This window comes from Ascidiella aspersa, chromosome 6, assembly GCF_963924565.1.
Source record: "Ascidiella aspersa chromosome 6, kaAscAspe10.2, whole genome shotgun sequence".
Classification (NCBI taxonomy): domain Eukaryota; kingdom Metazoa; phylum Chordata; class Ascidiacea; order Phlebobranchia; family Ascidiidae; genus Ascidiella; species Ascidiella aspersa.
In genome coordinates this window covers 5,843,699-5,867,809 of record NC_139452.1, presented here as the reverse complement: position 1 = coordinate 5,867,809, position 24,111 = coordinate 5,843,699, and the positions used below count along the sequence as shown (strand labels likewise).

General features: G+C 36.0%; 2 protein-coding genes across 3 annotated transcripts; both read left to right on the top strand.

Annotated features, from left to right (window-relative positions):
• Window positions 1-274: 274 nt before the first annotated feature.
• LOC146139351 (uncharacterized) lies at window positions 275-11,493 on the top strand. 2 transcript variants are annotated; one of them, XM_083391391.1, is made up of 11 exons: window positions 275-610; window positions 1,244-1,422; window positions 2,053-2,190; window positions 4,495-4,526; window positions 5,203-5,282; window positions 6,210-6,672; window positions 7,020-7,218; window positions 7,821-7,875; window positions 8,318-8,429; window positions 9,112-9,249; window positions 10,069-11,493. In XM_083391391.1, exons 1-11 carry the CDS (start codon window positions 569-571, stop codon window positions 10,233-10,235), a joined length of 1,605 nt encoding a protein of 534 aa, XP_083247517.1. In that variant the 5' UTR covers window positions 275-568; the 3' UTR covers window positions 10,236-11,493. The 2 variants fall into 2 exon arrangements, with proteins under 2 accessions (XP_083247517.1, XP_083247516.1); XM_083391390.1 differs by having other exon boundaries at window positions 7,005-7,218.
• Window positions 11,494-19,017: 7,524 nt separating this feature from the next.
• LOC146139350 (uncharacterized) lies at window positions 19,018-21,526 on the top strand. Its single transcript, XM_083392945.1, has 4 exons — window positions 19,018-19,169; window positions 19,556-19,673; window positions 20,320-20,463; window positions 21,135-21,526. Coding segments are annotated over exons 2-4 (306 nt in total). The 5' UTR covers window positions 19,018-19,169; window positions 19,556-19,672; the 3' UTR covers window positions 21,296-21,526.
• Window positions 21,527-24,111: the final 2,585 nt, after the last annotated feature.

The following is a 24,111-nucleotide window of genomic DNA, read 5'->3' as shown; positions in this document are numbered from 1 at the left end:
ACCGATAAAACTAAAACACCCAAACAGGAATACATTGGTCTTGTATTTGACATATATTGTTTTTGTAGAGTTTCGTTAAAAAAACGAGATTAAGAGAAAGTCGCCAAACAGCTAAAACACGTCGAATATTTTAATCTACGGAAGCGAGGAAAACCCCGGGTTTATTTTTTCGGGAAATTACCTGAAGGTACTACCCCTTCTGGTTTTGTATGTTGCTGAACAAAGTAGCCTAGTACGTTCCTTCCTGCTTTTGGTTGCCTTATTCCGTTGAGCAGGTTTATAAAATGGCATAATTGGGGACTTAAAACAAAGTTCAGTTTTGCAGAATTTAATTTATATTTTTGTTTCGCAACTTATAAAACTCAGTTTTAACTCAAAAACGTTTTTATAGTACTTTAATCTGAAAGATTTTGGCGACAAAAAGGCCAAAAAGGATTTATGTATTATGGCAAACGTAGCATATATATTAAAGTGTTGATTCAGTGTTTATACTTCAGTTCGGTTGTTTACTAATGCCATCAATGCTTTTGCAGTATTTTTAATCAGGGTCTAGCTTCATTTAAAATAAATGAACGCACAAGCTCTGATTTTATGCTTGTTCCTAGTTCCGGTAAGTCATAAAATTACATTCCTGTCTTCGTGTGTAAGCTATCTTGAGTGTGCAATGTGCATGCGTGTGTGTGTTTGAGTGCAAGGGACGGTGTTTTGTCAATACCACCTATGCCTATAACCCCTTGGAGGCCCACGAACAGTTTTAGGGGGTGCATGAAGGCCTACTTGAAATATTAGTGTATATTTCAAAATTAATCTTTTTTTTCAAAGAAAAAGTTTGATTAAAAATAAACCGTTTTGCACTCAATCCTATTAAGACTCCATTTTACATTCACATTTTTGTACCGAAAGTGTATTTGTACTGTGACGTCAACTTATGACGTCATTTTGGATTTTTTTACCGACCGTGGTCTACGTGAGGAAAAAAATAATTAGGGGTCCGCGGTAAAAGTAGTTTAAGAATCCCCTGCTTAGAGTGTTGCGCAAATACATTTTCTTTACAGTTACGGATGCTAAATATATGCATATGTTAGGTTTTTTACTTTGGCGTTAAAGATACCAGATTTATAAAGATTCAGAAAACCGTTACGGTTTTGACTAACCTGTTTATATGGAGCAGTTATAAAAAACCGAATATTTTTATTAAAGTCTTGCCACACCACGCACTCTTTAAATACTACTTTTGTTTTAGATTTGCATAGCGCCGAATATCGGAAACAGCCAGCAAACAAAACCAGAAGAGTGCCCTTATGAAAACAATAAAGATGAAAATGGTCGGGACTTAATCTATATTGAAGAAAGTCTTCAGAATGGCAATAAGAGATTCTGCTGCGGATGCCCACGCAACATGAAACTGGTGAAACCGTGCAAGTGAGCATATTATTCATACAGATTATTATCCAGATGGCCCACTAAGAGAAAACCCACTGACAGTTTACTGTTGTTATTAAGAGATTGCGATTAGGGTTTGATTGCAGGCAAGCCATTGGCCGGCAAAATGGTTTACTGCTTTTCTAAATGATACGGATCCGTTATCGTTGATCAGGGCGCCTAGCTGATTGGCTGATCCCAATTAAATATAAAACATCTCTATGAACGTTTAAAGTCGGTTTAAATTAATTTTATTAGTTGTTATAAGATTGGAAAGGACCAACAAAAAGGCGCAATTCTTCCTTGTTTTCTTAACATTTGTAAAATCGTTCTGCTATGGTCAATATCTCAACTTAACAACAACAAAAACGCAACATATGGGAAAACAAATTGTTTTATATGCATTTAACATTGAGTTAAATCACCCCAAATTTACAACAAAAATTCTTATCGAAAACCGTATATCTCAACCTAAGTCATTTTTTTAAAAACTTAAGTCCAGTAAAGTCATTACGACACTGCGAAATCGTGTGGAAAACCATCTTGTGTATTGCTGTTTTTCTTGCGCATTTAAAAGACAAGTTAAGTTCAGTTAAACAAGGCGACTTGAAATTGCACTCATTTTTACAGGGAAGGTGTGGGAAAAATGCACACCACTCGGTGTGAAGACTGCGAATTCGGCACCGAGATAAGAAAGAAAGCTCACCAGCAAACCTTTTGTGACGTCATTCCTTACTGGCGAAAACCTAATACGGAGGAAATTCTCGGGTTTGCCCTGTTATGCTATATTGACCATATCTCTGTTGTAAAATCGAGTAATAGACCTAGGAATTTAAATGGTTTGAATTTTACCCTTGATGTACCCACCCGGTTCGTCAGAAATTAGTGCAGTTCTAAGCAAAAAGGTCTACGACAATTAATGCATCCAAAGGATGAAAAAGTACACTAATTTCACTTAACAAATCTGTATAAGAAGATTAACTTTAATAATACTTCGCCAACCCAAACGTTAACCAGCACGCTAACCCAACTAATGTGCGTTGATATAATATTACATAAACGCTTTTGTTCCCAATACCTCAATTTGTGACGTAACAATCCTATACCATGGACAAGAAACTATCTTATTCCCACCCGAGTTTAAGTGTTTTTCCAGCGTTCAAATAATTATTAAATTAACTCACATTAATTGGATTAGGATTTCGGGTTAGCGTTTGGGTTAGGGTGGGTCAAGTGTTATTAATTCTATTTCATATTTTGTGTTATCTTTTGTGTATTTTCACCGAATATTTTTTATTTATCTACGCCGCGAGTTTACCTAAAGGTCCAAATTAATGCATTGCCACGACCTCAAGGTCTAAAAGTCAGACTTTTCTGCAATTGGATGCCATAATTGTCGTAGACATTTTTGCTTAGAAATGCACTAATTTCTAACGGATCGGGTGATGTGCCACATTATTAAACAAATTCTCGGCTGCACTCGATAAGTTGTGGAGGTTTAAAATACTTCTACACATGTTTGAGTGTTTATTAATTATCAATATGCAGGTATTATAAAAGTTGCGCTAAAGTGTTACTAAACGTTTTCCGTGCTCTGAAAGACGGCCAATCGAAATAGAAGGATTGCCTTGGTTCAGAAAGATGGAGCTTAAGGTTCACAAAAAAATTAACACTTGTAAGGTCTTGCGTGAGACAACACTGAACTAAGTTGGTGGATTTGAGTTTAACATTTTCTTATCAGTTTGTCGCTGCACGTACGCGCCATATTTTGCTTAAAGTAATTTCGATACGTTATATTCTCTAGTGATGCAGATACGATATAGACAAGTGGTTGTTTAAAAAAACATTTAAAGTTCTACCTAGACCAGAGGTTACCAACCTTTTTGTTGTCACGGACCCCTTTAGACAAAATTACTAATTCTGCGGACCCCTACCTAAACTTGCCTGAAACTCAATTAACATTCTATTAAACATGTAATAAATAAGCTACTCAACTACTGTGCTGTATCAAATTGTTGTTGTTGTTGAAGAAAGAAAGAACGAACAAAAGTTGAATACACCATTAGCATCAATTGACATAATTATTAACAATCTTTCGCTGCCAGGTGCTGCTTGTCTACGAGCGTAAACCCATTAGTGCAGTGGTTCTTAACCTTTTTTCAGCTGCGTCCCCTTTGGTAATTTTTCTATGCATTGTATCCCCCTACGAAAAGTAATTCGGCATTTTTATGGAAATATCACTGAAACAACTTGAAAGTAGTGAAATCTGTTATGGGTCGCGTGAAGCGCGAAAAAATTTGAGTTTTATTGGTTGAATTGGCGCTAAACTGTAATTTAAGAAGGCTTATCGCATTGGGCACACAACAAATTGCTCGTGCTATACACATTGATTTTTTCGAGCTGGTATTGACAAACGTGTTGTGAGGGCAAGTAATCCACAGTTGTAAGGCTGTGAATTTGAGCGCAAATAAAAATGTCAAGCACCGAAACTAATCCTTGCGTTATCATGATTCAAAAGGTGTGACGACACACAATACAAACGGCAATATTGCAAAAACATTATGGATTCGCGCAACAAAGTTCGAGTCCCCTGCTGCTATAAAAAATGTCAACAAAAGTGTTATGCGCGAATTTTTTTTGCAGTTTTAATGTTAAAGTTGGCAAAAAAACAATGTGGTACAGCTGTAGGAGTGGTGCCCAACCCAAACAAAACGAATAAAATCACTGCAAAAAAATAAATAATGAAGTAGAGCTCGCGACCCCCCTCAGTTTATACTTGCGGGCTTGAGCTTGACACAAAAATATCGCTTTTCGTTTTTTTTTTCAAAAATTCATTAAGTTGATCACGGACCCAAAAATGCTTTCTCACGGACCCCCAAGGGGTCCGTGGACCCCAGGTTGGGAACCACTGACCTAGACTAACTAGGTTTACAATAGGATAATCAATTGAGTATGTTCTGGGCATTGCAACTGACTTGGTCCTTTCCTTTATTAGGGGGAAGGGGACTGGTAATAATACATAAAACATATATAAAAAATAACATCTTTCTTTTATTATTGTTGGTTATCAAGACTTCAACAAGGAAATGGAGCAAGCCACCCGCGTGAGTGCTATTCAATGTTTTTTAATGTTAGCAATGTTTATGCAGTAACATACCATTCACAACAGTATACGGTTGTCAAACGACAGATGAAGGGCGGATCCAGAGAATTTTTGTTTTGAAGCGGCCATGTAAATTTTTTGGCATGACACCACTACGTTACCTCATGAAATAATGTAACAATTAATTACAAAAACGCCTGTTGTTCTCGAGTTTATTTTTTGGAAAAAATATTTTTGAATGTGTCATTTTTTGGCAAAACTTAGCAAATTTGAAAGTAGCAAAAACTTTTTATTTGAAAAGGGTACATGACGCATTAAACGCATAAAAGAGTTATATTTAAATATTAAAATTTTGCTAAAAGCATAGTTTGCTGCGATGGCATGACCTGATGCAGGCCCTCTCAGCCTGGATTCGCCTATGCGCCAGATTAAATTCCATACTCATTTTGCGAAATCAGATGTTTTGTTAGTTGATGCACTTTTTTGCACTTTTTTGTAACAAATGGTATAGTATTACGGAAGCCCAAACAAAACTGTTAATAGAATACCCAAAACCAGCAATTTAACGTGCTTAAACTACGTAAAGACTCGTCAGTAACTTGAATTAAATATGACACTTAGTGGTTTAACTAGCACTGTTTTTCTACAGCGGTTTAATTAACATTGTGTTTCTACAGCTTGGTACATTATTCTCATCTTGATACTGCTGTTCGTAATAATTCTTCTTCTCATTCAACTCTACCGCAAAGTTTACAAGGTGATTTGATAACAGAATTGTTAGAATGTACCCTAATTTAAATGTGCGACGTCATATTTAAAAGTAACCATGTTATGATAAATGGTAATTTGTTACAAAATATCAACCAAAGCAAATATACTGGGTTAAACGCAAGCCTCAAACTTTAGCTGAAATGCTTCTATTGATTGTGTGCAGCGGATCAACATCTGACTATCAGACAATTACACTTTATTTTTATTATCTTCGCGCTCAATCCTTGCGTACAGATATGCGTTATGTTTTTTTGTGATACACCTTTGGAGGGCTCCCCCTTGCACCATCCAATTTGGTGAGACAATTTGAAAGGAATCTTGGGTGTTTAATATTTTAAACATATTATATATAATTAGTACATTTTAATTACTAGTCCCTATTCGTGTGGTCAGGGCTGAGTAGTCGGGTAAAAATAACCCTCATCCAATTCCAGAGACCGAATTAGGCCAATAAAATAAACTCAAATCCGACTCCCGAGTACGACTCCGGCCAATAAAATTAACCCAAATCCGAGTACGAATCCGGCCAAATGTGCGGTTTCGTCGGGTCCCGGATCCGGCTTCGCCTTACAGCCTTTATTTTCACCCATTTACGTGGATTTTTAGGGTGGATTTTCAGCAATATAGGGTTGTCATATAACTTATATGGGTGTTATATGATTCATCCACCCACAATACAAAGTTGGAAAATATCCACCATATGCAATTCCGCCTTTACATTTTACATTTTGCGCATGCGCACGTCGGACTTGGGTTACGATTTGTTTTACGTGGTCTTTCTCGAGTCCCGAGTCCGACTCCGACTACGCAGCCTGCAGGTGGTTATCCAACTTGCTAAATGGGCCCGGGATTTTCTTTTTTAAGCCATAATCTAGATTTAAACCAAAGTGCAAAACCCACTCTTATTGGTTAGATTCGCTGCGGTCGTAGCACACAGACACAAAAGAATGATGATCCGGTGGTTGAGAACAATCATCAAGCAAATAACCGCGAAGATGGTGAAATTCTACCACAAGAAAGGCATGGCCGTCAGTCACCAGATCGACTACTTGAAGAGAATGAGGTACAGCACCAACTTCTTGGTGAAATTGATGACGGTTCCAGTGCAGATGGTGAAGTCCAAGATGGACGTAGACCAGAACTTAATGTAGAACCAGAACCGATGGCAGAAGCTGTGGTGGAACACGACGGTCAAGGTGTTTCAAATCCACAACCGATCGAACAACCCGATTACGTTTCAAAAGCGGTTCAGTCGAGCACTTTGGATGAAGCTGGTGTACAAACACAAGTTGCTGGCGATGTACCAGTCAAGATGGACGAAGTTGAGCCACCACTTACTGCAGAAACAGCACCTACGGTTGACCAAGCCAAAACAGGTGAGCGCCGTAGCCTAACCTATCCGCCGCACCAAGTAGGTAACCAAGCAGGCTAAGCAGGGATTCTTGGCCTAACACTTTTGGTTTTGCAGTACTTATATAAGGTCACAGTTATATACTGTATTAAATCAGGTTTAAGTTTGACCGTATAAACTTTACCATTTTATGGCAGTGGGCATTTTTGACACAAAGTGTTAAAAACCGGATGTATTTTTTGCACATACCTAAATATTATTACTTTGGATTGACACCTGATAAAAAATGGTAATTTTAAGAATTCTAAATCAATCAACATTAGTTTAAAGAGCTAATGATCAAACCATTTTGCTCAGTTCTAATCTTTCCAGTACCTCTAACTCACCACGGACCTGATGAGACGACCAATAACGGATTTAAGCCGAATACAAAGGAAGGAGATTTCGGTTATAAGAAAGTGGCAGTTCCAGTCAGAAAACGATCTTCCCTGAAAGACGTTCCAGTTCCGGAGGACAAGGAACTGATGGGATTTGATCACCTCGAGATGCAGCCCCTCAATGGTGCTTCAAGGTTGGTGCAGCTGAGGAGTTGGTTAAAAACAAACCATGTCCAACTACGGCTAAAATATAATCGTGTCGGGTTCCCGAACTCCGAGTCCAAATCCTGCCAAATTTATTTCGACTTCGACTTTACACCCTGTTTACATAAGTGAAATAGGGTTGTTATACAGCAATCTACTTCATAGGGGTGTCATATAACCCATCCACCCAACTGGTTGGAAAATATTCCACCATATGCTATTTCACCCATACGATATTGTTGTTTTGCTTTACAGCGAAAATATAGTATAGTCTGCAGTACCCTGCAAGTTTCCATTCATCATCAAGCCACTTGACAAAATCCTTTACCTACAATGAAGGCTTAGTTGTCGCTTTACTAAACAATTACGTTTCATGTCGTAATATTTTTTCAGAACGATGATGCCTCTTTTCCTTCATTTCCTTCATTTTATGATTTGTTTATGTCATTCCAGACATGACCTAAATCACTAAATAATATAACTTCATGAAACAGACTCCCGACATTACCACAATTCGTTGTTATGGAAGTGATTGGATAACATAACTAACCGTTTAAAAAACATTTAAATGTAACAAAAGTGTTTTGCGCAGAGAGACAGAGAACACACAAAAGGAAATTGCACATGATCCGAATCAATCCATGGCGGTAAGTTTATTAACAAGGCAGTTATGAAAGGTAGCCGAAAACGGTATTCAACGTAGTTCAAATTGCCGTAAAAAAGTTAATTTTTAACCTGGCCATGTCCCTTTCTAATCAGGCCATCCCGCTAATTCCTTATAATATTTTAACTAAAATTTCAGTTGTGTATATGTGCACCGCTTCAAACAATAACCGTAGGCCCGCTAAGGTTACTTGTTTAAGACGTCCACGTAATCCAGTTAGGAGGTAACTTTGTGACATAATTTCTGTTAAGTTTCTAGGCGTTTAGACAAGAACAATTTTTACCCTTTCGTTTCAAATTTTACTCCTCTTACTCCTTCGGGACAAGTTATTTTCTGACTTAACAATACACAGAGTTTTTTGTATTGAAAAGTAATACGACTTAAGTTCTTTCAACAAGTGCGTGCTTCTTGTTTTCTTTTTGCAGTTTTTAGGCACACGTACACGCAGACGCACCGTCTCCCAGGCAAGTTATGACTTGGAATTTTCTGACGGATCAGTTGACTCAGTTGAGAAAAAGCCGAAGAAACAAAACAAGCGTGAGTAAAACCCTTAGAGTGTATCACCAAACAAACTTAGTGTAGATCTGGACGAAACCAGACGAAATACATTACATACTGTATATCGCTGTTGTTTTGTCGCAAATTAAGGCCCTCAACATGAAACCAAAACCAGCGTTAGCCTAACATTAAACGTATATAGAAAAATTATATTCGTGGCAGTCGAGCAATAAAGGTCAAACTAAATACAAATCCTAATAAACGAACGACAGTTTGTTTGAATTTGGTATGATAAGTAACTCATTATCTAATGACACAACAAAATAAGCAAGAAGTACGCTTTTAGTAAATAAAAACGGTGGTGTACTACGCAAGCCACAACTGCTGCAACTAAACCTCTGTGACGTGATTTTCACTGGTTGTATATTGTATGTAATTATTTACTTAGTTTTATTTTTATCAATTAATTGGCCAGCGAAAACCGTTTGTTTTCACGTTTCGGATTCAGGCAGACTCTTCTGTTCGAAAGAAAATTCTGATTAGTTTGGAAATTGACCAGATAAAATACATTACCTAAAGCTGTAGCTTATCATAACTTAAGGCTCTAAATTTGCGAAAAAACACGTATTACCCAGATATCTCCAGCAAATATTAAGCTAAATTATAAATAGTACTAAACAAAACCAGCTGGTAGTCGAATTGTTTAACTTTTTCTCGCAAGTGAAAGCTGCATACGACTTTATTTCCGGCTTCGTGGACAACCCAGAGTGCAGGAGTATTGCGATTGAAATCGGTGACGTCATCAAATTCGGTCGAGACTTTGGGTTGAACGAATGCCTTCTACGCGTCAAACCTGACGGTAAGTTGCGTTTATTGCCTGAAACTTTATGAAAATATTTAATTTAAGTTATAAGCCTGACTTTGTGGGACTGAGCAAGTGACCATCCACCTGAAAGGATGTAACTTAGAAACGGAAAATTATTGACTTGGAGTAAAATTTATTTCCTTTTAACGACTGCAAGACACAGAATGATTTTCAATTTTAAATTGTTCCGGAGTTTATTGCCTGAAATCATATGGCAAGACTTGATTTAAGTCATAAGCCCGACTTTGTGGTGATTGGGATAACATCAAAAAATTCTGGTCGGAGAACCCACCTAATTGGATGTAACAAAAAAAGTAAAATTTATTTCTCGTTAACGACTACAGCACACGGAATAATTTTCATTGTTAAAATTTGATAAAATAATTTTAATCGGTGGAGAAAAGACGACCGACACCAAACTGCATTTTTTGCCTATTTTAGCTGCCGGTACTCAATTTAATTTTTTGTATTGAATCTTATTTAGATTTCGAGTATGTCCTAGGTTTTTTTATCAAATCATTTTGCCCTAAGGTGCCGTACGTGTCACACCCCATCGAAAAAAAAAAGTTTGGTCGAAATTTTCACACTTTTATCAGTATAAATGCCACTGGTATCATCAGAAACATGTTGTGTTTAGTACAGCAACTAACAGCACGCACCTTTCTCTACTGTTTACTTTAAACATCATGCTGCCACCTACCGATATCATTTTTTAGTCTATTTTGTGACTATAGTCATTCCAAACTAACTTAGTTATCGCAAACCAAAAAACAAACTTAAATAGCCGTTTTCTATGCCCTTTCTCTACCATAGAAGCACCACACACGGCACTCTACAACATGCTTGTGGCTGTGCACAACAAGGAAGGCAACAAGTTGACGCTGAAAAGGGTCGTGAAGAGTTTTCGCAAACAAAACAACCTGACTTTGCTCGCCGATGAAATGGAGAACTACGTTAAGGAGAATGCGAAAAGCTCGTAGAAGTGGCCCAATCAACTAACAAAGATTCTCAAGCATTATAGAAAATTACATTGAATTTCTATTTTTTGCTCGTAGAGCGAGCAATTGGATGTTGTCAACCTTGTTGAATTATCTACACTCAGTACATCTGTTGCATTAACCGTCTCAGGCAATTTTGTCGGTTCTTCACGACATAGCCTTAAATTCCGGATTTTATACACGAGTTTTCGTTCAAGTATCTATAAATATATATTTTTTTTTCGACAAACCGAGTTACGCGCAAACATAATGCTTATGGGCGATAACTTATTACTTAAATGGTACAAACAAACAGACAACAGCAAAAAAGCTGGTACGACGTTTGTACTTATATTTTTTTTATATGTTTTCTAGTTTTATATGTACGTTTTGAAGATGACCTTTTTAATTTTGCGCTTCTGGTAGCATCAAAGCTATTTTAATAGGTAGGCTACAAAACAACTTATATATTTATACTCTCAAAATCTAAAGCATTCCATTGGAACGTATTAACCCTTTTAATTGTGTAGTTTTTGTATTAATGCATATGTTGGATTTTGGAAAATGTACCCTATTTCCGTAAAGCTATTCAAAATTGTAAAGTATCTGCTTTCCATTTATACGACGCTGTTGAAACCGCAACTTGATATTTATGTTTTTCCAGTAACTTTGGAAATCCTCCGACACTTAGTACCGAGATTCACTGGTTTGTGTCTTCCTATTGCATTTTACTTTGCATAAACAAGTTGTTAGGCTCGTTGCGAATTAAGCCTATGCGTTTTTGTCATAAAATGCTATCCTTTTCTATTTCTATACTCTACTTATAAAGTTCTCTTAATGCGAAAACGTTGCACCGCTGGGCGGAATTATAGCATATTAAAACAGTTTTTATATAATATGATGCAAAATATACTATAGTAGAAGTGATACAAATGGGTTATGTGAGACGTTTTTTCCTGCCAGTTTGCTAACCAGCACGTTCCGTAAGTTCAAATCCATTGCGGGCCGTTGCATTATTATCTAACTATAAAATTGTCTTGCTTGTTAAATGCTTATTCTTAAAGAAAACTAAAAAAAAACTATGAAAGTACCTTGCTTCCTCTTTGAGACTTTACAGTTCGTACAGCGTCATTACAAGCTGGGGTGTCTGTAACTTTGTATTTTGTTCCAAAACCGATAACCGCTATTTTGTAAAAGTTACAGCCGTCTGATCCGATTAAAAAAATACCGTCATTACTATGGTCAAACCACCAATAATAATAAAATTACACCTTAAAAACACGAGTCTCCTTGTATTTGAAGCCAGAATTTTTAAGCGTTATAGGAAACGTGAGTTGGATTACTAAAATCTTATTTTCTAAACAATTTAACTTTAAAACGTCGAAAGTGCTGTATCAGATGGTAAATTTACAAATTAAATTTAGTTATTTTTTTTAAAGATTTTTTATGAACCGGATTACAAAATTGCAAATTATGGCATGAAAAACATAAAATTTGATGTTTAATACTCTTGACTGCGAAGGGTTTGTTTAAACTAGCTGTGAAAGTTTTAAATACAAAAATGCATATAGAGAAATATATTAATTTTGGAAGCACTTAATTTTAAAGGGATTTTCTGAAATGCATTTAAAGCAACTGGTCAACAAGCAGACGAACATTCGTTTGGCAACAAATTAGGAAGAACAAACCACACCTTTTTATCAATCGATCGCCTGCGGTCACAAAGTATTAAAAAATATTAATTGAACCCGCTTCTGGCGCGATGAAGACAAACTTGCGCAGTACATAGACAAAAAAATGTAAACTTAACCAATGTCAGCGTCGGGTGTAGGTTTTGCTGGTAAAGATTAGCCATTAGGAAAAATAAGCACGTGCTTATAACAGTATTGTCGCTTTTATATTATATTTGTTCTACCCTAATCCTTTTTAAGATAACGGATTTAAGGCTTACAAGCGTTTGAAGGAAATGTACATTTTATAACTGTTTTATATTTCATTTTTCGTGGTATTTTGCTTTTACTAATTTATTATTTTTAGATTGCACAAATTTTGGGTGCACCTCAATCTTGTAAGTGCTTAGACGCCTAATAGGGTTAATTCGGTGCGAACTTTTTCCTTTTTTTCAAAAATGCTGAAGTACTTTAGCACCTATTTTAATCTTTGTCTTTATAGATCAATAATCTTAACAAAAGTTTGTTTCATAAGGATTTATTCCAGCTTTAAATATACCACTACCCCAGTGATTTTCAGTGTGTGCTTCCCTGATTCACCCAGTAGGTAATTCCCCGTATTTTTTCGTATGTTGACGTGTAAATCGCCTTCCTTTCTCCCCACCCTTTTGTGTGCTACAGCAGCAAGTCTCCATTGTATGTCAGTTTTTTGGACAGTGACAGGCTTTAGTTAGCAAAATCAAACTTTTAAATAACGTTTTAGCGAAGCGGTTGTTTATTGTCATTTAAAATATTACCAAATTTCACTGGACAATTGTCTTAAAACAACTCATTCGGGTTCAGGTAAGCTAGTGATTAAACTTAAAAGAATGTTATCCCTTCTGTTGTAGTGCTGTGTATTATTACCTAATATTTTAACTGCAGGGTAAAACGACATGTTGTGGTGTACGGTATGCTGCGCAATTTGATTATATACGTGTTTTATAGTTACAAAACAGAATGGTGGATAATCTAGAAAATTGTATTTGTAAAGTTCAGCAGTTTGTGATACCTTTAGAACTAAGGTTGTTTACTAAATCACTGAAAATGGCATTTAAACTTCCAGCTAACTTCTTACAAATTACAATAATGATTTTTTTAATATCCGAAAAGTAAAAGAGCAAGTTATTCAAAACATTTTATAAAAGGTAAGATATGTTAAAGGTACAACTTCTTAAAAATATGTTAAACTTCAAGTAAATTATGGGTTAATCTCAGGCTAAGAAAATTTAAAGGTCAATAAATGGAAATATAAATTAAAACAAACAAGACTATAGGTGTGTCTGTCTTATTTTAACTTCAATAAACCCAGTAATCTGTTTTATTTTGAAAGCACCAATAAAAAGGTGTGTATACTAATATGATAATAATGTCTGTGGATGATTTAACCTTTGCAAACATAGATAGTGATGGACTGGTAATAACAGACTAATGTCCATACTAAATTTTTCAATTAAATAATTCTTAGCAATACACATCAATACACTTTGAACTAACATATTTTAACTGTTTTCCAATGAAAGCATCCTTGCATTGTAATATTATTGGTCGTCATGTATTTATTACGTTCTATGTGCTTATTTTACAGGCTTCTAATTTTAATTGGGATGGATTTCTTATATAAAGGAGTTACAATAATTGCGGTAGCCAGCTTTCTGATTGTTCTGGTAAGTCGTGTAACGGTAAATCTTGTTTAACATAAAAGTTGCTTTAAAGTCTATCTGTCGTGGGGTGAGACAATAAATAAGAACGGAAAAATAATAAATTAACTTTGTGGCCTTGACTTCTGCTCTACCGCGATTCTAGTCAAGTAAGAATTTCTATTCAAAGTAAAGTATCAGCTAGGGGGCGTGGATTCCGGATTGTAATTGTTTTCAGAAGTGACGTCACAAAGTTACGTCATAACGTGACGTCACACAAGGAACCTTACGAACACCTGACAGTTCGTTTGTTGTGTAGGTTTACGGTTATAGAGGTGCTGCTTTTAAAACAAAAGTTACACTAAAAAGGTGTTAACGATTCGCGCAAAGCGAACAACAAAAGCCTTTCTACCGTTTAGATTGCCAGTATAATAAGAAGCATGACGACTTTGGGGTGAAAAGCTTTTATCAAAATGGGCGTAATATTACAAGCATAATTTAGAATTGAGATTCGCTGCAATAACGAAAAACATATTTGCATTTACGTAGCAGTTAAAACAGGAAAAAAATACAGTTTAAAGGGGCATGGCTATGTGCCCCGCTGGATCCGCCCCACCCTGCTTTAGACAGCGTTCGAATCTTACTAGGTTGCTATAAGTTATAAATAAAGCATGTTTACTACATGAAGGAAGTTATGTGGCAACACTTTCTTCATAGCTTGACTTACAGTGTGAAAGTTTCATTACCAAAGTTGCGACTAAAACCTATTTCACACTTGTTAAAACAGCCTTGTAGAGCTCCGAGCCTTAACAATCCACTGGGAGAATGTCTCATCACGGAAAAAGACGAGAACGGGCGTGACCTCGTTGCTGTGGAAGGTGGTACGCGTTGGTGCTGCGGGTGCCCACCCAACAAGAAATATTTGGAAGCCTGCAGGTAGACCCGGCGCTCCTTTAGTTATGTACGTAGAAGTTAGCCAAAAAAACGGTCTACAAATACCGCATATCATAACCAACATTATTTAGGTTGGGGTTCGGGTTAGCGTTTGAGTGAGGGTGGGTCAAATAACACTATTTTTTTTTTTTTTTTTTTTTGCATAACTTGTAAACTTGAAGGAGCGCCGTGGGGCTCCCAGTATACCGTCTCAGTGTAAAAGTATGCATTAACTAAATAACGCTGCACTAGATTATTTATCACTTTAAAAATAAAATTTTGCTAAATAAAACTCAATTTCTCATGCTTTTGACCAAAATTCTATAATACTTGGAAATATTTTTCACCCAATATTATGTATTTTAAAATGGGTTTGTTGCTCCACATTACAAGGGAAATTTTGCGCTAAACTGAATTCCAAATTTTGGACAAAAACATAAAACACAAGTTTAAACTGCATGCAACTGTATATGCTTCAGGATCGGCAACTATTCCAGCACTATATGCATTGACTGTGAAGCTGGAACTGAGATTAAAGAAGTAGCTCATCAAAAACAAGTTTGCGACCCAATTCCGAACTACAGGTTTTTATCTGTTCCTTTTAACTTGCAATTCCACTTCATGTCCGTTACTATGCCGAGTCGATATCAAATAACTTCAATAAAAATATAAAAGCCATAATATTTGATGAGCAATTTACATTGCGGAATGTCGCTTTTATCAAATATTATGGCTTTTATATTTATATTGAAGTTAGTAAAAAAAACGTCTATTGTGTTCTAGAGATATCAAATTAGTTTATGCATTACAGTCATGTTTTACGACCCAACGTATTGTTTTCTAGTTGAAGGTAAATTCCTGGAAAGTTTACAAACCCAATGATAATGGGCTTCCTAACGCAAAGAACAATATGTCGGCGAAATACCTTATAACTTTATAATATGTTTAACTTAACTTATTGGACCAGTGATGAAGTCATTTGGCATCTTTTAAAGCGTGGTAATATTTGACCAAAATAGATTTGATCAAAAAATATCGGATTTCGGACACCTCTGTTTTACGATAAACCAGCAACAAAATCAATAAAAAATTAAATTAGAAAACGGTCACAATGGCCGTACTTGTCTTTTCTAAATGCAGTAATCAGATGGTACTGTGTAACGACAAATTGTGTTGAAATCTTGACAAGCTTTCTCACAACGGTGCTTCATCAGGTCAAAGTAGAAATATTTTATATTGGACAGAATGACCGGATTACGCGTACGAATGGATAATTCACTAATTTTACGTAGAAACCTCTATTTGCTTTTCGATATTTCAATACAATTTGTTGTTACCACCTGATTACCCTACGACTACGATTTTTTAGCCCAAATATAAAACTGTTTTGTGCGAATATGACGTTATGATAGCAAAGTGAATTCACCAAATGGGTCACGACATTCAGGATAAGAATCATTGCTTTAGAGCAGAGGTTCCCAACCTGTGATTTGCCCTCCTTATAGGGGGCAAATGCTTCAGTGTCTTGGATATTCAATATGACATGCGGCTGGCACTTTCCATCACCAACCAGCAATTAGGATATTGTCAGAGCAAAAACAAGCTCAACCATTACATTAACTGAATATGTAATAACTAACTAATGTACTATCATGTTTATTGTGTGTTGTATTTACATCATTTTATCATTCTAACTGTCGGTTACTGTATATTTAAAAAGTTGAAAAAATAGGGGGCCATTGATTTCTCAAAATTTTCAAAGGGGGCCACGTTGTAAAAAAGATTGGGAAGCCCTGCTTTAAAGTTTAGATCAACACGGAAAATTTTATTTGTTTATTTCAAGAGCTCCCACAACCACAAGTCCAGCGGACATTGCCGAACAGCAAAACGGCATACGTACGTTAGAAGTGTTGTTTTAATCAAGACAGATCAAATGTTTGAAGATACACCTATGAGTTTAAGGCAACCCATATATATAAGAAGATTAAAATTATTATTTTTGTTGTTAATTTTTTACACACATGCGCACGTTTTATTCCATTTCCGTTATTCGTACTATACTAGATTGCTAACGTATATTTTAACGAGGTTGGTATATTGACCATCGTTCTATCTGACCAACATTTCGATTACCATAATGCAGTGTTGGACTGTTTAGTTTACATTTATAAACCCTTACTATCGTCACCTTTAACAAATACTGCACACACGCAGTACAAGGATGTTGCGAAAGTATTTTGATTTATGTACGACGACAAAAACTTTTTACTTTTTTTTCAAAATTTTTTTTTTACTTTTCACTGTCCCTTTGTACCACCTGGTTACAGAACATAGAATTCTACTTACATTTAAATTATATTTAATAAAACCCATCTTGCTCCTTAACACACCACAAATCCTACATTATTCTTGTTAAACTCGGATAAGACCTGATCGTATCACTATAATATTACCTGTAACCTAGGTTTCCAGTCAACATTCACCAAAAACTGATGTTCTATTTCCTACAAAATAAATTACAAATAACGTCTTGACCCAAATTAAAAATAATACGTTTTATTATTAAACCTTGTTAACCGCCCGAAATTGGTTTGAGCGATAGATATATTTTGTTTAAATCAATGGCTTCCAACCCTTTGTTGTCTCGTATCTTATTTCAGTTTTCAAAACTTACGCTAATAGTTTTTGGGAAGGGAAATGAAAAAGGTTTCAATTTTGACGTCACAAAAGTACGTCAATACGTTACGTCACCAGTTAGGTCAAAATGTTCCGTATATGTTATATTGCCAAGACAAAAAAAAACTCACGGGCAGCCTGAAGTATGCCTTTATATAGTTACGCTAACCTCCTAATTTTGGTGTAGGAAAAATAAACCTATCAATTAAAATAACGCACAAATTGGCAAAATGTTGACATTTCTAGACCAATTATTGTAAAATGTATCGCTAAAATGTCCGGACTTACACCAAAAGTATTCACAACTGGCTAATGTTCCATTTCTTGAAGTACGATTTTCATGAAACAACACTGGTTGACTAAAGCTATATGATTATGTTATTTTGATAAAAAACAAGGGTATAGCTGTTGTTTTGTTACTTTTAGTCAGGGCTGCCGAGTCGGTTAAAAATATATGTCTCCCTAGTCCCGAGTCCCGAGTCTCGAGTCCGTCTCCGACCGAAAAAATAAACCCGATTCCGAGTCCCGAGTCCGACTCCGCAGCCCTGCTTTTAGTTTATTCTTTTTTTTTAATTTTTACTCTGTCAATACTACCCGGCGACCCCCAGACAAACCCTTACGATCCCAGGTTAAAAACCAAGGGTTTAAACGAGTTTTTTTGGCGTATTTACAACAGTTTATTCTTGTTTTCCATTTTTAGAGTGGTATGTTTGGGTCATCGTGGGTCTATTAGTTCTAGTGGCCATATTGGTTGCCTGTCTTTGTTGGTCGCGTATAAAGGTACGTATCTTTTGAAATTTTTTTAAACTAATGTCGCTCCAAACAGAAAACTGTGCATGGTATTTTAGCGATTCACGAATAAAACAAATATATGGCACATTTTAGGTAACTGCGATATAAGCATTCTTTTGTAGCCTTCTTTTTTTGTAGCCTTTTGTGTCATCTGTAAACCAAAAAATCGCTTACATGTTTCTTACTATTTTTTGAAAGAAAAAGTGCAGAAAGACCCCAAAAGGCAAGAAAGATGAGCAAAACGACCAAGACATCAAATCGGTGAACGGCCAGAAAAAAGAAGATGGTCAGGAAAAAGAAGATGGCCAGTCTCCAGGCCACCATGGATCGGTTGATAAAGTCGGAAAACCTGTCAACAAAGACCAGTCTCATTATGCTAAAGAAGGCAATTATGCTAAAGAATCTCCATTACGAGTGTTGACTGACCGGAAGAAAATTCCGCCAGGTAAATAAAAACCTTATATAGTTGTTACAGTAACGTTTAATATAAACCAATTTGGTTTGTTTTCAATGAAATCTTATTGAAGGGATATTGGTCAATTAATGTTGATGCTTTCTTTAAGATTCTACTGCTGTAAAGTGGCTATCAACCGACGAAGGTCCTTCGATAAAGCATCCAGTATCAAGTGATTCCGATTTCTCACAAGATACGGAAAGCCCTTGTGCTAGTGGAAGTAATTTGCATTCTAAGTCAAGACCCGTTCCTGCATGTAAAAAAAAATAACCTTGATTCAGCAAAGGAGAACGGGAAAGCACGTGTGTACGATCAAAGTGGGTCGATTGAAGAGAAGTTAAGAGATAAAGTTATATGCGAACAAATGGTGAAACCGCCTTTGAACGAAACGGCCAGGTTAGATTTATTAATTCATATTTAGTACCGATAAAATCAATTTTGTGCGGCTTAACTCTGACCAGTTTTTAACGTTTTTTGTACAACAAAACTTCCAAATAAATCACAGTAATGTTTAGTTTACAATATAGTTAAAATGACATAACTCTGGTTGAAAACATCTTTAAACAAATCCAATGCTCGTCACTTTAGCATTTATGACTACTAACAAAATTCCGTTAACAAACTTGGATAGCAACATATTTTCCGCACGAAAAAACTTTGTTTCTCTTGCAGTTTCAGCGATTGGCAAAATCGGCCGACGAATCTTGGGCTTCAAGAAGAACAACGTTTGCTAGTAAGTGAATAGGAATTTAGGAAAAGAGCAAAGAGGTTTTAATGATGATGCCACATAGTTACGTCAATACGTTACGTCACCAGTTACGTCAAAATGTAACGTCACCAGTTACGTCAAAATGTGACGTACATTTTATGTTGAAATGACGTAAAAAACTCATGGGCAGCCTGAATTATGCCTTTCTATAGTTTAACTTTTACTTTGAAAAGTACGATGAAACGTACGGTATTTCAGATGAACCGATTTCGAAAAAAAAGAGCAAATATATACTAAAAACATCATTCCGAACCGCCCAAATATACCTAGTCCAAATGGGCAGAAGAACGGGGGTTTTATTCTTTACTTTATACAGTACATACGCAATTTCAGTGATTTCTTATTCTTAGAAGGAAGGAAGACCACCAGAAAGATCGGTGTCACCAGCTAGCGATGTTAACGAATTTGACAACGATGATGAAAGAACTTCCCTGCTTAAAAAAGAAAAGCGCAAGAAAAATGGCAAAAGTTGGTTGATACATAAATTACGGTCGGTTACTTTTATAACAAAAGTGAAAAAAATTAATTTCGGTGAACATGTTTGTTTATACATGTTTGTCAAATAGTACAGGTAAGCCTGTTATAGAATAAGTGGATAGACACTTTTCCCAAGCCGTAGCTGTTGGTGACCTTTGTAAATTATGTACTGTTTTGCATTGAAGACATACTTTTCTTTGTTTGGGGCTGAACATCCCAATTTAGCGTGAAAATCCTAAAATCATCTAGCTAGGTATTAGCGCTATTTCGGGCTACATTTGGTTAAGTCAATATTGCTCTGGAAAGTTTATAAATTTAATATTTCCTTACCCTGAGTAATGTCAAAAAAGGACATGGATGTTTTAAGATTTAGGATGTAGGTCTAAACGCGAACTAATGATTTGATTGCAATTAGTTTACTAAGTCAATTAGGTACAAGCTCATTTTTTAATTCAGTCACCCAACTTGCAGTGAATGTAAAACGATAACGAATTGAAACTAGTTTAACAGGCAAGGGTATTTCAAATTGATTCTACTTATTTAACACATTGGATACACTGGCATATTGTCAGATTTTCCTGCCCGGTAGATAATGGTTTCTAAGCACCTAAACTAATAATTCCGTTTAAAATTCCAGTGGATGATGTATACAACTTCTTTTCCAATTTTCCCAACATACAAGAGTGCAAAAACATTGACATTGTGAAAAAAGATGTTGACGATTTGGGGAAGGCATTCGGGGTATGCGAACGTGAACTTTCAGTTTGGGTAAAAGATGATGGTGAGTAACAGTTAGAAAAACAAATATTGTGCCGGTACGTACAATGTTTAATTTTTAAAAAGCCAAATTCGGGACTTGTTAAATGTCCAAAATTTAGAAAGGCAACAAATGTTTTGCAAATAAAAAATGTTACACTCAGTTACAGGCAGTGACTGCATTCAGCCAACTGGATAAAACAGTGGTCGACAAACTGTGAGCCGCCGCCCAAATGTGGGCCGCAGAGCCATTTTTAGAGGACCACAAGTTACTTTTGAATAGCTTAGTGTAAACATGTATTGTGGGCTGCCTGATAGCCGTACATTCATTGAACTTTATTTTAAGTTATTGTGGAAAAGAATTTTTAAATTGGCTCAGCTTAAAAAAGCCGACGCAACAAATGTGGCCCTGAGAGCCATTCTAACCTTATTTTTTGCTACAAATTATTTTCGCGCTTTGCGCTTAGAGTCTGCGTTTTATAACATGTTTTATATTATGTCTTGGCAGTGTTTTACCCATCAAGACGCCGGCTTATGTTTCACCTTAAAACCAAATATCCTGAATCTGCAACTGTTTTCGTATAGTGGTTTTACGTAGTAGGCCTTTAATAGCTCTGAAAAGAGTACTTTGGGCCGCGACAAGCAAAGTTTGCCGACCACTGGGGTAAAGCATATGTTTTTTTATATAATATACAGAAGCTCCACGCAGCGCGATGAACAGATTGCTCTGCAAAATCCACAAAAGGGAAGGAGACAAGTTGACCTTCAATGAAGTTGTGGCAAAATTCCGTGCTATTGGTCTAGCATTGCTGGCAGACAGACTGCTAGATTACGTCCAAGAAAAACACTCTTCTTGAGAAACTTCTTCTTGTGTGTTACTGCAATACAAAAGCTATATCTAATAAGATGGTATTGATTGGCGCCAAGCGAGAAAAACGTCTTTAAATCGTTTAAGTTGTCAAACAATATTATTTACAAGGACCTGATGACTTGCCTTATGCCTTTGGGCCGAAATAGTTTTACAAAAATACGTTTAGACATAAAAGAAACACCCAAAAACGCCTTGCATTTACAAAGTTTAAATGGTCATACACAACAAAATTCGCAATAGCGATCTTTGTTTTACTTTGTTTCTGTGAAGCGAATATGTTGTAGCAACGCTGTGTTGGATTCATTCGTTTTTCCTGAATATGTCTTCAACACTAGTTGGAATACAAAGAGTAACCAGAAACCACCAAAGCAAAATGACATTTCTTTAGGCTAACAATAGGCTACGACACACCGAGCCGTCTGTGAATCTTCTATTCGGCTTTGTTACCGACCAGACGTTCTATGTACTGTAGTATAGTAATTTTTAAATTAAAAAGAACGAAAAACTTCAGGAAACAAGTAAAAATACTAAACAACGCTGGTCGTTTTTTTTTCACTTGAACGAATTACGGTTTCTAAGCAGCAGTAAATTTAGATTAGAGACATTTTAGTGAAAATGTATGAAAAATAATGAGTAATGAAGTATATGCTGACGAAAGATGTATAAACAAAGAAATCAAGAACAGCAAACAAACAAATTGATCCCGAAGATTTGTTATTGGCATAAGAGTACCGAAGCACAAATAGTTATTTTGTATGTTAGAGCAGGGGCGGCAAACTTGTTTGCACTGCGGACCGGTTTAAAACTGGAATTTTGTCGCGGACCGGCCTTAAATATAAACAAATGTTCATAAATGAAATTTATTACAACTTTTTCAATGCGATCTTTAAGCAATTAAACCCAGAAAAAAAAGTTTAAACCCATTCCGCGGCTTATTTCAAGCCGCCTTTTTTAGGCCATTATTTTGTAAGAAGTCACACTTTGTATATTATACAGTAATGCTTTTTAAATACCTTTTATGACCACCGAAACTTTATGACACTTTCTATAATTGCGTTACAAAAATTTAAAAAATAAAATAATGGCAATTTGGAAAACTACACCTGAAAAGCATAGACTAGGCATACGTACAAAGGCTTGCCAGATTTTTTGACACCAAATTTTGAAAATTTGGCTTTTTTCAAATATGGTTAATGTCAGAAAATACATTCAGCTTTTTGGCTTTTTTCTGTCATTTTTATAGAGGCTTGCTAAAACTAATTAAAATTCATGTCCATAGCCTAGAGTTTTTTTGAATATCAAAAAAATAAATTTCATTATAGAACGTTGTTTATATAGGTAACTAAAAAAAATATGGCCACAGCACACGTTGTTTGAACATTACAAGAGCGTGGAGTATATTTTAACGATAGTTAATGCGTTTTTAATATAAAAATTAATTCAATTGTTTTTGTACTTTTTCCCAAAGTACAGTTTGGGTTTAAATCAAAATTTAATCTGGCAACCCTGCTACGGACCGGTAACGAACTCCTCGCGCACCGGCGGTAGCCGGCCACTGTTTTAGAGCACGTCACGTCCGCACAAAATGTTCTCATGGACCGTGTGTTTGAGGTCCCTGCTATAGGCGCAAGCCGCAGAGGCAAACAATGTTTAAAACATTATGTGTGCCCTGCTTTTATTGTGGATTTCTAAAATTTTATGTTTAAAACATTTTGCGCGTTTTCTCTCTTAGAACTTGGAACTTTAGAACTTAGCCACTTCGAACTGTTATAAGGCGTTAATAGGCGGCCACAACTTAACAGGTTGTATAAATTGAATTATTTGTAAAATCGGTGGTTGATATTTCAAAATGCTTCAGAAGGGCTCAAGAACTAAAAGCATCATATTTGCATTCCTGGTTCAGGCCGTCATCCCACTGACCAGCGCCTTGTTGCACGACCGATGGTAATAAAGTTTAATTTTAACACTAAATAGAATTTCGTCGAATAAATCGAAAAACAAAAAATACTAGCAAAATAAATGTTCGTCTTGAACCGGTAAAAAATCCTTAAACTTTAGGTTTCCAACCTACTATAACTAATAAATGGGGAGAGTATACGAGAATAAATGTAAGACAAATATCATCTGCAGGAACGACGCAAACTATCAAGAAACATCACGGAATAACAGTTGGTATAAGAACGACACAGCGCAAACAACAATGACGACAACAACACCTCCAAACAGTAGAATGATATCGTTAATGTAAGTGACTGCGTCTGCTTAAAGTGCATAAGGCCTACGAATCGCATGCCCTATAGTAATTTTTATAGATTTACTGTTAAACAATTCATGAAGTGCGAACTTGTTTACGTATTGTATAATATCAACAATAATATACTGTTAGTGCGCTAAAACGAAGCTCACCGGGTACATAGTTATTTTATCAAACGTTGCGGCTACATATACAGGATGCCTTCATCAGGGAATGCAACAACAACACTCACAGTAAAACGGCACACAAAAAAATAGATACCAACGAACAAAATAAAAAAAACGGTAAGGACGGCGACGCCCAACTCAGTTGTTATCTTTTAATACCTCTGTGTATGGAGCTGGAAATTAAACATCCGATTTTGTATTTATGGTATACTGCCGCTGGTGGATTTGCCAGGATTTAAGAAACAGATGTTTACCATACTATGAAAGCATCCTGTATTATAGGGAGCGGAAAGGCCGGATAAAATAACTAAGTACCAAAAGAGCTTCGTTTAAGTATATTGTGCCTTGTAGCAACAGCACATTTATATTTTTAGTACGTTC

What these genes read in the sequence shown, in the direction of transcription:
- LOC146139351 (XM_083391390.1), top strand. Translation starts at nt 569, where the DNA reads ATGAACGCACAAGCTCTGATTTTATGCTTGTTCCTAGTTCCG. An exon ending in TCTACCGCAAAGTTTACAAG is followed by an intron (nt 5,283 to 6,209) that starts GTGATTTGATAA and finishes CTTATTGGTTAG; the next exon opens with ATTCGCTGCGGTCGTAGCAC. An exon ending in ATCCGAATCAATCCATGGCG is followed by an intron (nt 7,876 to 8,317) that starts GTAAGTTTATTA and finishes TTCTTTTTGCAG; the next exon opens with TTTTTAGGCACACGTACACG.
- LOC146139350 (XM_083392945.1), top strand. An exon ending in AGTTTGGGTAAAAGATGATG is followed by an intron (nt 20,464 to 21,134) that starts GTGAGTAACAGT and finishes TATAATATACAG; the next exon opens with AAGCTCCACGCAGCGCGATG.